Here is a 20,392-nt window from a genome sequence, read left to right as displayed (position 1 = left end):
ATCGCAAAATAAAATTAAATTGTGTAAGGCGAATTGTGTTGAGTTTGTAAGGGAAACTAATTGAACATTTTGCAAATACGTGGCCATCTTGGTGTAAAACAAATAAATACAATTATGTTTTTTACGATGAGACCGTTTACGGCCAAAGAATACGTCTGGTGCATCGTTTATATTTAAAAAATGTTTTGAGTTACGGGCACCGGCTACATCGATCGACCTTTGTTCGGTCCGTATTTTAGTTTAATACGATTCTAGTGTATTTCATCTTAGTTATGTTTTAAAATCAAGATGAATCGATTAAATATTGACTTACAAGTGGATTCCAGTGGATTTGATATACACCTCGTGTAATTATTGGAACTCAGTTTACTTTCTGTTCACATCGTTGTAGCGTTCAACCGCAAACGCAGATTGCGTTGCCATTTTTTAGATTTCAGTCCGTGTGCTGTGTTTGCGTATAAATGCGGGGGGGGGGCAAAAACAAAGAATATTTTTTTTAAAGGGCAAAGACCCGACTTTAAGAATGTATATGTATCTTGAAAACATATTTTCTTAAAATCATTTTAATTTGCGACAACTTTGGGGCCTATTTTTTCTGTCACCAGTTAAGATAGTGCAATGATTCAAGTATATTTTTGTAGACCAATCATATACGAGTCTAAACATGTACAAATCATTAAAATTCATGAAAGTTATGTGACCCGGAAAAAGGAAAAAATTAGTACGTGTCAAAAAAGCGCGTCCAAAAATGAAAAGATTGTGATCTGTAAGATTAATAATATTATCTGACTTAACTTCTGTTTTTGCAAGGCATCATCAGTGGATACTTTATTGAAACTATATTAATTGGAAAGCAAATTTAATGCATATTAATGTCTATATAATTTCATTAAGATTCAAAATCTAATAATGAAGAGTTTATGAATTTTCTGGGTTGACTATATCAATTATTGGAAATTCCCCACTGACTAGCTGATAAGCATCTTGTCTGCTGGGGATGCTCACCGTATTCAAAAGTCGGTTTGCAGTGGCATATACTTCATTCTGGTTTATCCTCTTTATCATAACTCTATATTGTGGATAGCTTCTATTTTAAAAAGATAACTAGTTAACGCAGTGCATGTTTTGGTCATAAATCATAACGAGTTTTCGCCTGAAAATGGTATTTGCAACCACTAAAAATAGCAGTTTACTGCATAGGCGTGGTAAAATGGTTTAAACATTAAAATGATTTAACATGAATGGGGAAAGTTTACTATTCTATTTATTTGATTATAATCAGTTATCAGACTAGTGCTAAAATGCCAATACGCTGCAACTATTAGCAGTACATGACTTTAACTATTCACCGTTCACGACTTTTGCCATAAACAACTATTCGCCGTACACTACAGCTATTTTATTTGAATATCTTTCCACGAACAATAATCAAGCCAATATCAAAAATAGCGTTAAGATGGAATACATTGCCTATAAGAATAGGAACTCAACTCCATACATGATGACAAACCATGTAATCATAAAAGAAAAGCTGTTTCTTCAAGAAGTACCAATTTCAAACCGGTACCAAGCATAAATTTGTGTAAATAACGCTTCATCAATATGACTTGCAATATAGATACACATTTTTAAACATATTAATCTTTCAGTAAGATGCACTGCACTGGTTATCCAGGAGCGAGTACTTATTAGCTAATTTAGGTAAATACTCACTTCTCTCCATGGTTGGTTTGTTTTCTTTCGCTTCGTTGGTTATCTATTTCCGGTGGTGATAATAGACGGTGGTTAATAACACAGTAGTGATGAGGAAACAAAAAGTACAGAAATAATATGTAAATGTAGTGTTATGATAAGATTGAAATCGTTTTATTATCTAACCACAAATGCTTGCCGTACTCGTTCAGTATGTATGGAAATCGTTCTTTAAAGACTGAAAAGGCTACCGAAATTTGCCTGTTTGCTATAAATAACACAGTTTGACTTCATTTTTTTCGAAAGGTATTGTGCTAAGATGTTCCATTTCTTATAACAAAACTATTTTTAAAGAACTGCGTCTTGCGAAAATGGGTCTTATGCCACATTCGGCTAGCGTAGCTATGGTTCAGCAGAACAAAACAGAACAGAATAGTTTTTTTTTAAATTAAGCATGTGAAGCATATCGTCATTGACATACATATAAATAACAACATGCGTTGAAGTACAAACAAAACACACATCATTTTACAGAACAAATAATCTAAATAAACAGGAAATAAACATATTTCGTGAACATATTTCGTGAGAATGATACATGGATGGGTTTAATACAAGGTGGTCACACAATGTTATGCATATATGTTTACAAATATAGGTATAATTACATATTTCTGACCTTATGTTTTTGCAAAAAATGTATTTCTATTTAACACTACATATATATGACATTTTCTCTTATTTTAAACATGTTAAACTATACATGGCTTGCTTTCTTAAAACAGTTTTGTTTGAACTATTAAGTAGTTTTATAAACTTGAACATATTTGGCCGGATTCGATAATATTTCGATAATAATGCATTCCTAACATCATTATAATAAGGACATTTAAGAACAAAGTGAAATTCAACCTCGATGTCATTTGGGTTACATAATATACATTTGCGTTTATCTATGTCAATATTCTGGTGTCTGCCCGTTTCTATTGATAATTTGTGAGAGGAAAAACGTAATTTTGCATTAATGTTCCTATGTTTTGTTTTTTTGTTTTCAACAATATCAAGATACGATGATCTTTCTAATACTGGTTTTAGTCCTTATATAGGATCATTGAGGTACGCGACGTCACACTGACATCCCAGTTGGTGATATACTGGTCTCGTAATTTGTTTTTGAATAACGGGATAAATTGATCATTGTTAACAGATTCGGAAAATAGCCATACATCGGTGAAACCGGTTTGGTTAAGAATGCCCCGTATTTTCGATGACCAACTGTTAGCATTATTTAACGTTCAATTGCTAATCTTTGTAAAACTACAACTTGTTAAAGAATACAATTTCACAGTATGTAATTTCAAAAAATATTAAACCATCCTGACATATCTGTCGATATGCAAGGGAAATCGACCAACTTCGGCATATAGCGATAGTGAATTTGTTGACATTTTTACGTTCAATAGTCTTTTACAAAATTTACGGTGAACGCGTTCAATATGTTCCGCTTTGATGGATCCTTAAACTTCGCAGATATAGTTTAAAATTGATGATACATACGCGTCAAATAAATTAAACATGATATTTATGGTACGTTCATATCCTTCGTTGGGTTGAACAAAGAATGCATTGCTTTTAATGCTTTGCCGTATAGTATATTTGTTGCGGACACGATCGATCCACCACTTGACATCACAATTCCAAGGTAATTAAAATTGTTCACAATTTCTAGTCCTTGACCTTTATAAGTCCATTTTAATGCTTTACTGATTGAACCCCCTTTTCGGAATACCATGACCTTGGTTTTTTCAATGTTAACTGTTAAATTCCATTTATTGCAGTAGGTTTCTAAATTGTATAATGACTCTTGAAGACCCTCTTGTGTTTCAGAAAATAAAACCGCGTCGTCTGCGAAAAATAAGAGATAAATAGATATTTGTTCTAATGTCATGTCGGCGCGTATTCCATTCTGCAGACTTAATTCGATGTCATGAATAAAGAGTGAAAACAATATGGGCGAGGTTATCTCCCCCTGAAATAGACCAACGTTACTATTGAATATGTCTGACAGTGAACCCATGTGTTTAACAGGTAATTTGACTTCATTGCACATGGATCGAATAAGAGTCAAGAGTTCACTGTATGTATCTCGCAGTCTGGTCAGGAGGTACCTAATTAAACAAAAAGCCTTGCGTGATTTAAAGTAATTGCGCAGATTGGGCTTGAGTTACGCTAGCCAAAGCGCCATAAGACCCATTTTTGCTTGACGCGGCTCTGAAAGCATGACTTGAATGTGTCGAAAGAAAACTGCGTGTTTATCAAATATTAAAATATAATTGATGGTGAAAAAAAACTTAAAAATTGAAGACGTAATGAGCCATGTGAGGACACAAAAACTATATGACAAATCAAAAGTTGACATATTAAACTTCTATCGTAAGTAGTTTGAGTTCTTTATTAATACATTCGAGTGTTGAAATAGATCAGTCATCAGCTACCTGGTACCGAAAGTTAAGTTCATCGGGACATCTTTTTCCTTTTGTTCGAGTAAAGTATACTAATTTTGCCGAATGTTTCAATGTTGTGCAAATAAAATTATAAAAACTGTCGGTTTTGCAAGCTTCAGCCCAAACATCTAGTTAGTATGCAAATGTTTGGCTAAAATATATACTTCGTTGTGTACGGCGAATAGAACCTAATGTGTACGGCGTATAGCAAAATAAAATTAAATTGTGTAAGGCGAATTGTGTTGAGTTTGTAAGGGAAACTAATTGAACATTTTGCAAATACGTGACCATCTTGGTGTAAAACAAATACTGGTCTCGTAATCTGTTTTTGAATAACGGGATAAATTGATCATTGTTAACAGATTCGGGGAATAGCCATACATCGGTGAAACCGGTTTGGTTAAGAATGCCCCGTATTTTCGATGACCTATTGTTAGCATCATTTAACGTTCAATTGCTAATCTTTGTAAAACTACAACTTGTTAAAGAATACAATTTCACAGTATGTAATTTCAAAAAATATTAAACCATCCTGACATATCTGTCGATATGCAAGGGAAATCGACCAACTTCGGCATATAGCGATAGTGAATTTGTTGACATTTTTACGTTCAATAGTCTTTTACAAAATTTACGGTGAACGCGTTCAATATTTTCCGCTTTGATGGATCCCCAAACTTCGCAGATATAGTTTAAAATTGATGATACATACGCGTCAAATAAATTAAACATGATATTTATGGTACGTTCATATCCTTCGTTGGGTTGAACAAAGAATGCATTGCTTTTAATGCTTTGCCGTATAGTATATTTGTTGCGGACACGAACGATCCACCACTTGACATCAAAATTCCAAGGTAATTAAAATTGTTCACAATTTCTAGTCCTTGACCTTTATAAGTCCATTTTAATGCTTTACTGATTGAACCCCCTTTTTGGAATACCATGACCTTGGTTTTTTCAATGTTAACTGTTAAATTCCATTTATCGCAGTAGGTTTCTACATTGTATAATGACTCTTGAAGACCCTCTTGTGTTTCAGAAAATAAAACCGCGTCGTCTGCGAAAAATAAGAGATAAATAGATATTTGTTCTAATGTCATGCCGGCGCGTATTTCATTCTGCAGACTTAATTCGATGTCATTAATAAAGAGTGAAAACAATATGGGCGAGGTTATCTCCCCCTGAAATAGACCAACGTTACTATTGAATATGTCTGACAGTGAACCCATATGTTTAACAGGTAATTTGACTTCATTGTACATGGATCGAATAAGGGTCAAGAGTTCACTGTATGTATCTCGTAGTCTGGTCAGGAGGTACCTAATTAAACAAAAAGCCTTGCGTGATTTAAAGTAATTGCGCAGATTGGGCTTGAGTTACGCTAGCCAAAGCACCATAAGACCCATTTTCGCATGACGCGGCTCTGAAAGCATGACTTGAATGTGTCGAAAGAAAACTGTGTGTTTATCAAATATTAGAATAAAATAAATGGTGAAAAAAAAATTGAAGACGTAATGAGCCATGTGACGACACATAATGATGTGATCTCCCGTAGTACAATTTTTATTTACGGACATTTACGTGTTGTTTGAATAAACGTGCAATTTAAAACACACATTTTTTTGCGGTGAATATGCGACTAACAAGTGACAAAAACAAGATCATTTTAACCTTGCTTTAAATTTAATTATTTGAAAATGTATTTTTTCTAACTTTTTTCAAATGCTTTACGTCATTGTATTTAATCGATTCCGATCGCCAAAATCGCCAATGGCGATTGAATCTTCCAGCAGGCGATTAAAGTTGAAAATGTAAAAGAAAAGGGAGATTGTCGAGATAATGCTATGTTTCTCCTTAAATGTATCAGTATCCTCTACATTAAAAGAGCTCGGTTAGCAGCTGGAGCGTGCGCGTCGCGACCGGGGCAAAGATTTTCAGACTTCTTCTCCGAAGAATCGCCAAGCGGAATGGTAATTGTCCGTAGGTAAATACTGGTTTCACTGCATCGTCTGATGAGGGTCGGAAAGGGGAGCTTCTGCGGGCGGCTCTGGTAATCAGGCGAGTATCGTCATCCCTCGAACCGGACTTCCTCTCCCGCTGTCTTAGCTGACTCCCAGAGATTGGAAGGATCGCCAAGCGGAATGGTAATTGTCCGTAAGTGAATTGTAGTTTTACTACATCGCCGGAAGAGCGACGGGAGCAACCGAGGTGGCAGCGTATAGGACGGACGGGGTAGACCTTGGGCAGATATGTGGACCAGGAAATGTCCCTGGACAGCGGTACTCAGTACGCTCAAAGTGTTGGGGAAGCCGTTCTGGCGTTCGGGTCGATGGCTTGTGACGCATAGAGAAGCCATAAATGCGGCGCAGCGCGCGAGGAGCCGGAAGAAGGTCTTGTTTGATTGTCAGCAGACCCTTTGCGGAGTAACCTTGTCCTTTTGAGGCCAATCGGATATTAATTGCCTTTAAATTGTCTTCCAGTGCACATTAAGGTCTCATTGGCCACTGTGCATTCGTCTATTTGGATCGAAGTAATTTGTTTGGCGGATATCCGGGCAGCCGATGTGAATTTGACCTACGTGTGGAGTTTGTGTGAATCCTGTAGAAAATGAGAAATTGTAAATCAGCGCCATTTTCCACCTTTACGTTCTTGCACAATTTTACTACTGTAGACAATTACAAGTAATTTACATTAGTGTTTGAATTTTTCGCGGCTTTTTGATAAGCTTACGTTTGAAAGTATAACTTAATGTCATGTGACGGTTAGTAGTAGTAAATAGAAAATACATTTTAAGAGCGAACAACTAAAGTGCATTCAGCGCTTTGATTAAATTCGATAGCAAACAGCGTGTCTCTTAACTACAGTTAGAGGTATTTGTTGATTGCTGAGTTCGCTGTCTGTTCAAAATTACATTGAATTAAACTAATTTTTGAATCGTGACTTTGATTAGTAAGTAATATAGTTGGAATGTTTATGGACAAATTGCAATAAACGACCCTTCTTTTGTTAATATGTTGAGTTTCTGTGATATATGTTTTTGTACGAATCTTGGTCGAATAGTTGTAGCGATAACGAGTTGAGTGGATAGTTGTCTTTTATCTTCTTTGGAAAATTCCAACATAGAAAATCTCGCAGGAATAGTGGTGGCATTGTTGTATATATTACAGAAGAATTAGCTCATGGAATTCTTATTGTAAAACATAATTATGATATTATTATCTTGGTAAAACTATCAGACATTTTAAAACCTCAGAATAGTTGTATAGTTGTATATGTGTGCGACTTGAATATTAGGACATGAGTCTTCAGATAATAGCACATTTGAAACAAGCAAACTTGTTAACAAATCACGGTACTTCTGTCATTGATTATTTATTGGCACATGAATATACACGCCGGGTATGCGAATACTTCGTTGACGGATGGCACTTCACTAACAGAGAACAACAAAAGCCACGCGCGAGAGGTGAGTTCTTCAGCTTTTTTGTATTTATGTTCTGTTTATTTGGTTTTTAGACACATAACATTGTTTGGGTGATTAATGGTATAGCACTTCGTATTGCGAAGAAAGAAATTCGTGGAAAAACGGTGAATTATTTAAAAAAAACGATAAAATTCCATCGATAATCAGCATGAATTGAATGATCAGTACATATTTTAACAAAATAAACATACTTGGAAATAAATCAAGAACGTGCTTACCATTCGAAATAAAAGATCAATATATCCAGTAATGTTACAACATGTTACATTTTAGTTTACTAATGTATTTGAGAAAATTCAAATGTTTTAAGAGTCGCATGCACATTTTTCATCTGCACTTCGTTTACCGATCATCTTAAAAACAATGGCACTTCGTTTCCCGACATCTAGACACTTTTTTCCAGATATAACACACTCGTTTTTTGTGAATCAAAAATGCAGAATTCGCTGTGGAATACTGTTAAAACACTTCTAAACCCTTCTAAAACACTTGGTAAAATACACAACAATTCCTTGTGTGAGGTTTTTTTTACAGATGATGAACCCATAATATCTACTTCATCGGGAAGCTCATCATCTTCACACTCAAATGGAAGATATCTGCACGATGCCAACTTGTCTTTAACAGAAGTGTTGAGCTTTTGCGTTTTGGAGTTGTGCGGGTGATGAAGGTTTGCGAACCCCTTACTTCAATAGTTTTCCCCTCATTCTCCAATCTTATGGGAATTATCCCTTCGTGGGACTTCGACTGGTACTTAAGCAATCCAGTTTCGCCTTGAAGAATAAGCTCTCTGTGTTTTAAAGTCTGGCACTTGTGGCCTTTTACACAATGCTCCACAATTTCCGAATATTCATCTGTTTTGTATGTAGGTGATGTACAATAGAAGCACCTATACTTCGAAAGAGTCTTCTTATCCATGGGTTTAGATCCTGTGAAAAGACAAAACAAGAATACATTTGAAAGAACAGACGTGACGAATACCCCCACATGCCGCATCGACACAGAATATTTTACGTGTTGTCTTCACACAAAAACAGCGGACACCATGCTCAATGTTTAAAACGCACTAAGTGACCCGTGACTTAGTTTTGACACCGCATAGCCCATGTTTGAACTTTGCCTATACATCATCAAAATACAACTTCTGACCAAGTTTGGTGAATATCTGATGAATACTACATGAATTAGAGAGCGGACATCATGCTGAATGTTAAAAAACGCACCAAGTGACCCCGTGACCTAGTTTTTGGCCCGGCATGGCCCATGTTCAAACTTGGCCTAGACATCATCTTAATTCAACTTCTGACCAAGTTTGGCAAATATTGGATGAACACTACTTGAATTAGAGAGCGGACACCATGCTGAATGTTTAAACCGCACTAAGTGACCCCGTGACCTAGTTTTTGACCCGTCATGACCAATATTCAAACTTGACATAGACATCATCTAGATACCACTTCTGGCCAAGTTTGGTGAAGATCGGATGAAAACCGAGAAAGCGGACACTTATACGGACCGACCGACAGACAGACGAGTTCTATCCTATATAGCACCCTAAACTTCGTTTGTGGGGGTATACTAAGTACTGACTCCATAATATGACATTTAAACATTTTATGTACGCTATCCTTTTTTCCAGAATCAGTTGTTTTTACGATTTAATTTTACCCGTATTTCTTTAAACTCAACCAATACAGTGATTTAGGGTCAGGTGAATCGCACTTCGAGCAAACGTAAGCGTTGCGTAAAGGGAAGTGCTCCCTATAAGCAGGGCTCAAAATTAAGGGAGTTTTACCATTCTCTTTTTAATTTTGTTGCTACGCATAAGTATCGTCTTGATGATGCGATTCAAATAAGCACAACCGACATAGGATTTTATGAAGAACAAATGTGTATTTGCCTCATAAAGACCCCTCCACTACCGATATCTAGAGCCCTGCTATAAGTAAAATTAAACACGATTGTGTTGATCCGCATTATCCGTTGTATTTTCATTTCTCTGAATCTCAAGTTACCAATAAAAAACAAGTTCATTATGTACACATTTATTTAATAATAAATATCTTATTTGAAAATTGCAATTATAATAAACATAGTATAAATTAATAGTAATGAGATTTTTGAAAAATATATTTTCAAAATGTTTCGTATGAATAGCCATAATATAAATAAATGCATTTAAGGTAAAAGGTAAAACTCAGTTATTAGAGTGCCCGCTTTGTTGAAAGTCTCCGTAATCTGAAGTGCCCTTTATCGGTAAACAAAGTGCCTGCAACTTTATGTATGCCACCTATTACAACATGCACTATCTTTGTTTATATTTCATTGAATACTATCAAAATTTCAGTATTTGAAGCACAGTGATTACTCTACATGCTGGAATAGCAAACAAATTTTTGCAATAATTCTAAGTAGTTTTATTTTGTTAAAATGTTTACTGTTTATCCAGTTTATGCTGTTTTCCGATCGAATTTTCTATTTTTGGGGCAAAACTGTACCATTCTTCCGTGAAATTGTGTATTCCCAATACAAAAGGATACACCATTTATCAACTCGACCATGTGTCTTGTCTTAAAAACTAATCTTTAGGATATAACTTTAAATAAAACAGAGGAACTTACCTCTCGCGCGTGGCGTTTGTTGTTCTCTGTTAGTGAAGTGCCATCCGTCAACGAAGTATTCGCATACCCGGCGTGATATAGCTTTCAAGCATATCATATTTTATCGTGCAAGATTTTAACGTTTTTAGTGAAGACGCCCCGTTACATTTTCATGACAATGTAACAATGCACGGTCTTCTTATAAGGCTTACACCGATGGAAAGTATACATGTAAATGAAACGATGAGTTACGTGGAGAATTTCCAATTAATGTTGAATAGATTTAATGAAACAATTCGCAATGTTGCTGATCCGTTTTTTTTCTAAACAAAAAGTGTTTTTAAAACAAACCAAAGTTTCCACTTTAACAACAGTATAAAAAATGCAAAATGGTCTGATTACAAGTACGCTGATGCACCAAATTTGTACCAAGATGCGTTGCGTATTTTTAACTTAAGTAAAACGGTTATGAACAGAGAATATAAAGAAGTGAAACTCCAGTTGCTGGAGCAGTATTGCGTTCCCATTATATACAATAAGTTGGTCCTTTATTTACGGTAAGTGACCAATTGCCGGAACAGTACAAAACAGCACAATACAAAACAACATAAACACATATAAGAAGAAAGCTGGGGTCACCGCCTTGGAACGGTCAATGCAAAGCATTGGGGATTTAAACCGGTTTTAGAGCGCTCAACCTCACACTTGACTCAGCAATATTCATGATACATATAAGTGTAAATAACCTCATTGCATTGCAACTCAAATTAAACAATAATAAAAGGGAATAAAAACGCATTCGATTTAATTACCATTTAATTACTCAATGGTAGGAAAGAGACCAGAGCAACAGAGTTACAACTTTTTGAGGAACGATGAAATGAAATTACGAACAAGTATCAACTACATCCCTTCTTTTAAGAAAAAGATTTAAGAAAATAACATCATAAAGTTAATATTTCAGATCATCATCGCGCAAATACAGGAAGAAGAAGCAATAATGGGTGTAAAAGAGTTATGTAAAAAATACGTTGATGTACAAAATGAAGTGTTTTTAGGACTTACCGGTAATCCGTAAGAAGAAGTCTTTTGCTATCGGCAAAAATGCGGGAGATTGAAAATTTGAGAAAACACAAACCAACAGACTTTGGGCGATTTTTCAAATCATGAAATAATGTCATAAGCAGTATGTCTGATTTTTGTAATAATAAAGCAGAGGATTTTTGTTTAAATGATGATTTTAACCTCGAAAACTCTGAATTCCCAGAACTGAACGTTCTAATATTATGTTGAAGTTAGCTTTGGAATTAATTTACCGGATAGTGATTGTATTTTATATAAGGTTTTTTTTAATGCAGTGACGTTTTGTCTTTACATATATGCGATGTGGTGAACGGTATTTTTGTGTTGGGCTTTTTCCCGATTAATGCACAGAAGGGGCTATAATCCCTTTGCATAAAGAAGAAGCTGGTATTTGCGTAAATTACTATACATTAATCACTAGAGAAGTTACTATAAAAACTGTTATTTCGGATGCGCAGTTCGGATTTAGGCAATAGTATGTTGTTGTTGAAGTTAAGAGTTTATTTACAGGTCGTCCCGTCGTCTTCACGACGTCATTCAGTATCGACCTGAGCAGGAAATATTATTCAACTGTTTGTGCCGAGCCACGTTTTTTCGCCGTTTTATACTATTTTTTACTTTAATTAATTGTTTAAATGCCACTCATCTTCCAGCCATATCGGCAAGAAACTGATACGCGTTTGTATCGTATTAATATTCGCTCTATCTCTGGACTTAACTCGCTGCGAAATTTCTTAGCGTGTCATAAAATTACAGATCCCGCTAAGATAGTACCTGTTTCAGCATGGACGTCGCCATATTGTTTGTCATTTGATTACCTCCTCTATATGGTCTTTACAAAGTTAGATGATAAGGATAACGCATACATTTAAAATTTTGCAAACGATTCTTCGGGTTAAAATAAATACATGTAATGTTGATGTTTATGGAGAATTACGTAGATACATGTATCCATTGTATGTAAACAGGTTAGTTAAAATTATATCTTATTGGTTTAAAATTCTTAACAATGAAAATATTATTATGCACATTGTTTACAAACAAGCTTCAAATGATTTTAATAAATGTTATACACATTGGGTCACGAATCTGAAGAACATGTTAAATAATTATGGATTTGGTTATGTATTTGAAAATCCAAACGCTGTGCAAGTAAATAGTTTTGTTAGAGAGTTCAATTGTAGACTTATTGACAGTTTTAAACAAGAGTGGTATGGTAAAGTGAATAACAGTCCTGTATTAGATATGTATAAAATTGTGAAACTTATTTGGAATATAAAGAATTTTTGGACTAACTCCGTAGACGCCTTGCGTTTATTGTTTATTTTTTGTAAGATTAAGTGACTCTGAGAATTCAAACTTGCAAGTACGCTCAGAACAACATTCCAAAAATGAACGTTATTGTTTCCTGTTGTAATTACATTAATTAAGAAGACGAATTTCATTGTGTAATTTCATGTTTATGCCGCTGTTAAACAAATTTAAGAAAAAAGCCGTATATTTTATATTTACCCATCTGTATATACATTCCACAAGTTATTTATATCATATGATAGATCTGTATTCTCTAATGTATGTAAATATATCAATGAAATTTAGTTATAAAAATACTATCCTAAATAATACTGTATTTTTGATTTCATCACCCCTCAATACAACATGACATGATTGTGTTTTTTTGTAATTATATATGTATTTGCCTTTTTTATTTTATATAATGTTATGTTGTTCCGAGTATTCACGTGACAGAAAATAATGTGTACATTTGCTTATTAAGGCTATGTGCTGATGTTAAAGTCTGAATAAACTATATTTATCACATCCCATACCATGTTTCCCATGTATTATAACCATTACGAATATTTTTATCTTACATATGTGAAATATACTTTTTTAGCGTTTTCATTAGCTAAGTTTTCGTTCGATTCACCAATCGCATTTTTTTATTTTGCTGAGATGACGTTGCAACGTCAAATGACGTCACGAAATGTAAACAACATTCGGGATTTATCATTATGTTTGCGTAAATATTTATTTAATTTGCTCTTTTAAAAGCATGTGATAAATAGAGAATACTAGGTCGGTGCCGAATAAAGCAAAGTTTATTTTGCGAGGCTTAGAAAATCTGAACCACGAGCCTTGGCGAGTGGTTCAGATTTTCGTGCCGAGCAAGATAAACTTTGCTTTATTCGGCACCGACCTAGTATTCGATTTATCCCATCAATTTTCTTAGTCGTAAATTATTTCTTAAAACATAGAATAGGAAAATCGAACTAGACGGAAAATCCCAAAGATATTTTAAGCAAACGTTGTTTCATTATTTTAATCGTGTCGAGCCTAATACATAACAAAAAGATCAGTAACCAACCTGTTTTTCGTTTATCATACCTCTACGTCCCCGATTTTTAAGAAATAATGAAAAAAAAGACACTAAAGAACTGCATCTTTAGCGTGAAACAACATGCATTGTGTCGTATGACGTATTAATAATGACGTCACGGGTACGCGCACTTAATATTTGTAAATAATGTTTATTTGCTTTTTGAGTTGCATTATGTGTAAAAACTATATTACATCTTGGTATCAAATTGTTTGTTTTGTTAAATCTGATTCGATTTTACTAAAAATGATTACTTTATAGTTGATTCCGAGTAATATGAACATTCTTCGCCGCGCGTGACAGCTATATTTCAGCACTGCTGAAATAAAGGTAAATTTATTTCACAGTGGTTTATTTCGACAATTCACGTCTGATGATGGGATAAAAGGATCTGACACTCGTTGTCATATCATATTTTATTAAACTTGTCAAAGGCTCGCTTACTTACAAAATGCATGAACTCGTTTAATAAAATATGGTATGATATGACAACTTGTGCCAGATCCTGTATATATGTCGGTTTGTCTGTCACGCATTAATAGATATACAGGTTCGCATTGTCGAAAATCTTCAAATGCATGTATTTTTGTCTAATTAATCTTTCACAATTAGTATTTGAATATATAATACGTTATTTGTACTTTGCTGTATCTATTATATTAATTAAAATCCCGCATACCGTGTTATTATTAAATAATATTATCCAAGTAGTTTCAAAGAATGCTTGTAACATATTATATACATTGTAAAATGAATAATAATTATTTTAAACGTTGTTAATAAATTGTAAAATCAGCCAACGGCACTGTAAACGTTATCAATTGGTGATTACCACATAATTTTACCATAGAGATATCAAGTACAAATAACGACTGGTTTACATTTCTTATTTAAAAATAATAAAGACAACAATTATTATGAATACAAATTGGTAAAAATAATTTAGCGTATAAAACTTTTGGGTAAAATGAGCAGCTATCATCTGCGTCAAACTGCGACATTTTTCTATAAACTTCACTGAATGTTATAACCGATAAATTACACGCTCAATTTGCGTCGAGTGCATTATCAATTACCCCTGTTCAGACGATGTTGCAAATATCTCCCATTCAATATGTTTGACTCCTCCTATGTTCATAACAACCAATATCTAGCCCCGCCTCCTCGCGATTCAAAGCCCCTTTTGTCGGATGAGAAGTCCCGTTACGGCACGCGCCGGGGTCGATAAAGCTATTCGTTATCACCGGACCGGGTATAGCAAGCGACAGTGCATTATCGACATTCTGATTGGCTGTTATAAATAGTCTCACGTGCCGGCTGTTTAACTCGAGGATGCTTATAAAGCCCCGTTGTTTCTTGAAAGGGGTAATTGTGTTAACATTACGTTTAATTGAATTCCTGTTTAGGATTGGCGATTCATAGTTTGTTGCAACGTTTTAAATGAAATATTTAAATATAGGAATGTTGGAAGACATCCAGCTAGACTATTCCGTCGATGATTATTTTGATGATTTCTCAGAATCTTCCTATTCAAACACTGACGATGATTCCGTTTATACCAGCAACGTGTTTCCGAATAACACACAGTACTCTTACAATCAGACGAAGTACGGAAAATGTCGACGTAAACGAAAGAAAGACGTTCACTTCCAACTACAGCAACGGCACGCCGCAAATCAACGCGAACGACGTCGAATGCAATCGATAAATGACGCTTTCGAAGGACTGCGCGCGCACATTCCGACGTTGCCGTATGAGAAACGTTTGTCTAAGGTCGACACGTTACGTCTGGCGATCGGGTACATAGGATTTCTGGCGGAAATGCTCAGTGCCACGTCAGACGGGGAACAGGACGTAGCTGAAACGTTAACAAAACAACGGAAGATTATTATACATTCACATATTGGTAAGAATATGTTATTTTTTCTTTTCTACAAGATAAGTTTATGTTTTCGTTCTATATACAGACGATGCAAAAGTTATATGAACAATTTTCTACTGTGTGCCATCATCATACAAGTATTATAACGGATCTTTTCCTGTGATGCAGTACTATTCCGGAATGTTTAACATTTACCTTCAAGGGGCCTTTTCACGTTTTGGTAAATTGACAAAATTAAAACAAAAGTTGTTTCGTTTTAGTTAAGATATTTGTGAGGAAATAGTAAATCTGAACATTCACCATGCTCTAAAATATCCTTTATTTGCATCTTTTGATGATTTCAAAACCTGAAAAATTATACAGCGTTGCAACGCGAAACGATTGAATAATTTGGAAAGTTCTGTTGTTGCCGTTATATTTTGGGAAACAACGAGGATTGCTGATATAAGTAATAAAATACATCCGCTCATTGTATGAGCACGGATGGTCGAGTGGTCTTAGCGGAAGACTTTTTACTCAAGGACTAAAGGGGTCAGTGGTTTGAGCCAGTTGAGGATTACATTTCTTTGCATTTTTTAATTGTATTCTTGTTTTTGTACTGGAGATTTTTAGGTCCAATGTTTAAATTTATCAATATAAAGCATTAATGACAAGCTTCAATACATGCGTAAATCTGTGAAAAGGCCCCTTTAAATATAAAATGAGTAATTCCTTTATATTTATGGATTGGTGATACGCTGCTGCCTATGGTCACAACACACGCCATTTGCCATGCATTGTCATATGCTTATTAGACACGCATAAAATAGTTATATTTAAAAAGTTTCATTAAAAAATCGGCTAAATTAAAACCATCAGATTCTGATTTAGTCTGATATGTTTGCGCTATCTCTAAAAACGTCAGATTGATTAATTTTAAAAACGGAACTCAATGAAATATCAATGCATTAATTATTCCCACTCGCAAAAACATATAATTTTAATATCGCACGTGACAATGATAAATTTCACTTAACTACCAAATTAATCGAAAGAGAGCAATTTATATGTTAAACTCCGACCGCAATAATAATAAAATCATCTCAATACTCAAACAAAAGCGGAATAAAAAATATTAAATCCGGAAAGCATCGCAATTTTCCTTTTTTTCACCGATTTTCAATAGCAAAAACTTATATGTAAATTTTAGCTTTAAATAAATAAATTGTATTATTCTGCTTAATTTGGATTTAACTGGTAACATTTTGTTCTCGATTTAAAAACGATCTAAACTGGTAATTAACTAAACTCTATTATGGCATGCTTCCTTTCCCAGGTTACGAGCCTTACTTTCCGTCTGACGTTCCTGCTATTATCGGTCATTCTCTATCCTGGCGAGACGAAAAGATCCCCGTACTGGGCCCAAACAACACACTGAGGGCGAAAATATGGCGACCGGAAGTCCCAAAAGAGTGTCAGTCGGAAAAAATCCAATCACCCGCAGTAAGATTGCCAAACCCGTCATTATCAGTATCACAAGCAACAACAGTGACGATTCCAAACGCATCTTCATCTCTCAAGAAATCATTGTCCAGCTCAGAGACGTTCAGTGATATTGTGCCAGAGGAAATAGGATTTGATGCGACGCTTTCGAACTATGAGTGCAGTGACGTCATCAATGACTCCTCTATTATGACTGAATCTATTCATCACGTTATAAGTGAACGTACAAGATAACGTTAGCCGTGGTGTATAAACAAAATATATAATCATATGTTTTGAATTGTTATTGATTGCTGCATAAGATTTATAATCATTACATATAATAATAAGATGTATGATACAGTCTAGTGGTTATTATATACAGTTTTGACGTGCGTAAATGATATTTACTTTTTATCATTATGCTTGCTGATCTCTCATAGGGCTTAGGCACAATTATCATTGAACGAACGAAACGAAAGAAAAGAGGCTAGTAATTGCCATTCTGAACAAGGCTCATAGATTACGAGGGCGTTACATTTTTTCACAAAAATCTCCATATATTTTTTCATTTATCGAAAATCCTCAAAACACCGATTAATGTTTGATAAATGTTTTTTTCCCGAAGGAATTTTCAAAATAAATTATTAGAGAATGGACATACTAAATGTGCGACGTCGTAACAAAACGCTGCATTCGTGGAAATATAATAAGAAAAAAAAATTCAACCCTCAATTTTTGCAGTGCCATGGGAAATATGTCTGGATATTGTTTTACTCAACTACGTATTTATTATATGTTATGTTTTCATTTGTTAAACAATAACAAACTAATGCTGATAATGTTGTTTGTTCTCGAATGAGTTTTTTAACGTTATTTTTTTACACACCACATGATACTGTTTATTTTTTATTAATTGAGTAAACGACAATCACATTAAGAACATTTGAAATTGAAAGGGGACAAGAAAAGAACTAAAAACAATTTCATAATTTTCGCCATTTGACCGGCAAATGTTCCACACTCCCATAACCTTCATTTACAAATCATAACTTGAAATTTATTATAATCTAGAAGACACAGTTTGTCTCATCAAACAGACGACGTAATTCATGCGTAAACAGTGTTTAAAGATCGTAAACTTTGAGAGATGGCCCTGTGAATTGTCCGGCATTAACGACCTGAGACCACTCGATACCCAAATAATATTATGATCAAATGTTTAATTACTGTTGGCGCCCCTTTTTATCTTGCGATATATTGGCGCTCGCCCTTTTCAAGATTTGAATATCAATTCCAAATATGAAAGTTGATGACCCTGTATCCTTTTCAAATTCGAGAATGTACTGTCACCGGCTAGCTTCGAACTGCGGGCTCTGTTCAATGCAATAATTGTCCAAATATTCATACGGAGCACGGATTTATATGTGTCGCGTTCTGAGAAAACTGGGCTTAATGCATGTGCGTAAAGTGTCGTCCCAGATTAGCCTGTGCAGTCCGCACAGGCTAATCAGAAACGACACTTTCCGCCTTAACGGGATTTTTGTGTAGAAGAGACTTCATTTTTAAAAAAACGAAAAATACCATAAAAGCGAAACGGGTCGTCCCTGATAAGCCTGTGCGAACTGCACAGGTTAATCTAGGACGACACTATATGCACATGCATTAAATCCAGTTTTCTCAGAACGCGACACAATTATTATCATTAGCACGAGAGTCATCATTCTAAAGGTCAACTATTTTCAAAGTTTGAAGAATTTATTTTTATTTTCAATCGTTTTTTATGCAAACGCATCCTTGTTAATAAGGTCAAACGATGCTCTTAATAAACATAGCAAAACATCATCGGTTACAAATGCTGTTCGACTAGCACTGGTTTACGTGCATTTCACTTAGCCGACAGCCGGGCTCAATTCTCTTGACGCGTGTAAGCTTGGTTGATGGTCACCATACCGGACAGGTGTAGTTTTCAATACCTCCTTCTCTCCACCCACCCCACAGCGCGAGACCACACAATAAAAAAGATATTTTAGTAATATTAAAAATACATGTAAAACTCGGTTCTGGTGCTAAATGTGTCCTGGTCTCGTGAGTCACCAGAATTATATATGAGTGCTTAGACACACCCCAGGTCCTACTATAATGCAGCCTCAGGCATAGATGGAAAAATACACTTCGACAGTCAGAGGCTGTTACCCAACGAAATCCTGTTCAATGCAATTAAACAAATGAAAAGTCAAATGAATCATAAATCTTTCTCCATGTGCTGTTTATAGATTTTCAAGAAATACCGAAAATCTGCCTTGTTGAACTTCATATCAAGCCTATTTAACTTTTATGACAAAGCACAACACCGACAGCTATTTTATTGTTTTGTACTTCGCATGGCGTTTTTGTGAAAACTTATTAAATTATTTAATAGTTGAAAACAAAAGAAATGTTGTCTGTAAATGTCTAACATACGCGTTATTCGAATTTAATTTACAATTTAATGTGTACGCAAGAAATCGTTGCGAACACTACGTTTTAAACCACACAGCAGTGTATTTGAGAGGATTTAAGAAATTTGATTTACCGACGAATAATTTATGTAAATATGATTTGTTCACAGATTGCCCAATTGACGATATATCCTTTCGTAACAGATTTAATACAACAGTGTGCACAATAGTTCAAAATATTTCTATTAAAGTAGGCATAAATTGAGTATGTGTTCGTTTTGAGTAATCATCGTGAAAAATGAAAACCTTATAAAGCATAGCAAGTACGAAACTATTGACTTATTCGGAGCGTTTCTGATATTTTTGTTAAAATTTGTCAACGCATGGATAGATTACACAAACTTTATCCCATTTATGCCTAGCGTCTAGAAAAAAGGCATTAGCAAACAGCGTAGACCCATATGAGACGCCGCATGATGCGGCGTCTCATCTGGGTCTGCGCTGTTTGCTTAAGGGAATTTCTGAAAGAAATATTCTAAATATAGAAATAAATATACTAGACATTCCTTATTTTGAAAATAAATTGATCCAATTTAGATGGATGGGAGAGTCCACTAGGCTTAAATTGGTTAATACGCATGATGCAATATAATACCTGTAGTAAGTATTGAGAAGAGACTTAAGCGGTAGTTAATTTATCTAGACGACCTTGGTTCGAAACCGTGTTGTGGCGAACATTTTAAAATCATGTTGAAATTATCTTCTTGGTGTCATGCTTGAGTTTTTTTGTATATAGTTGAATTTATCATGATGAGGACATAAATTTTTAAAATGCAGAAAATCCTTGAACAGGTCCCTTTAA

General features: G+C 34.8%; 1 protein-coding gene across 1 annotated transcript; it reads left to right on the top strand.

Moving 5' to 3' along the window:
- Positions 1 to 15,097: 15,097 nt before the first annotated feature.
- LOC127856456 (pancreas transcription factor 1 subunit alpha-like) lies at positions 15,098 to 17,757 on the top strand. Its single transcript, XM_052392668.1, has 2 exons — positions 15,098 to 15,652; positions 16,944 to 17,757. The coding sequence occupies exons 1-2, from the start codon at positions 15,187 to 15,189 to the stop codon at positions 17,342 to 17,344; spliced, it is 867 nt and encodes a 288-aa protein (XP_052248628.1). The 5' UTR covers positions 15,098 to 15,186; the 3' UTR covers positions 17,345 to 17,757.
- The last annotated feature ends 2,635 nt before the right edge of the window (positions 17,758 to 20,392 follow it).

Source organism: Dreissena polymorpha, chromosome 13 (genome assembly GCF_020536995.1).
Source record: "Dreissena polymorpha isolate Duluth1 chromosome 13, UMN_Dpol_1.0, whole genome shotgun sequence".
Lineage (NCBI taxonomy): Eukaryota > Metazoa > Mollusca > Bivalvia > Myida > Dreissenidae > Dreissena > Dreissena polymorpha.
This window is presented reverse-complemented; position numbering and strand designations above follow the sequence as displayed.

What these genes read in the sequence shown, in the direction of transcription:
- LOC127856456 (XM_052392668.1), top strand. Translation starts at nt 15,187, where the DNA reads ATGAAATATTTAAATATAGGAATGTTGGAAGACATCCAGCTAGACTAT. An exon ending in TATTATACATTCACATATTG is followed by an intron (nt 15,653 to 16,943) that starts GTAAGAATATGT and finishes TTCCTTTCCCAG; the next exon opens with GTTACGAGCCTTACTTTCCG.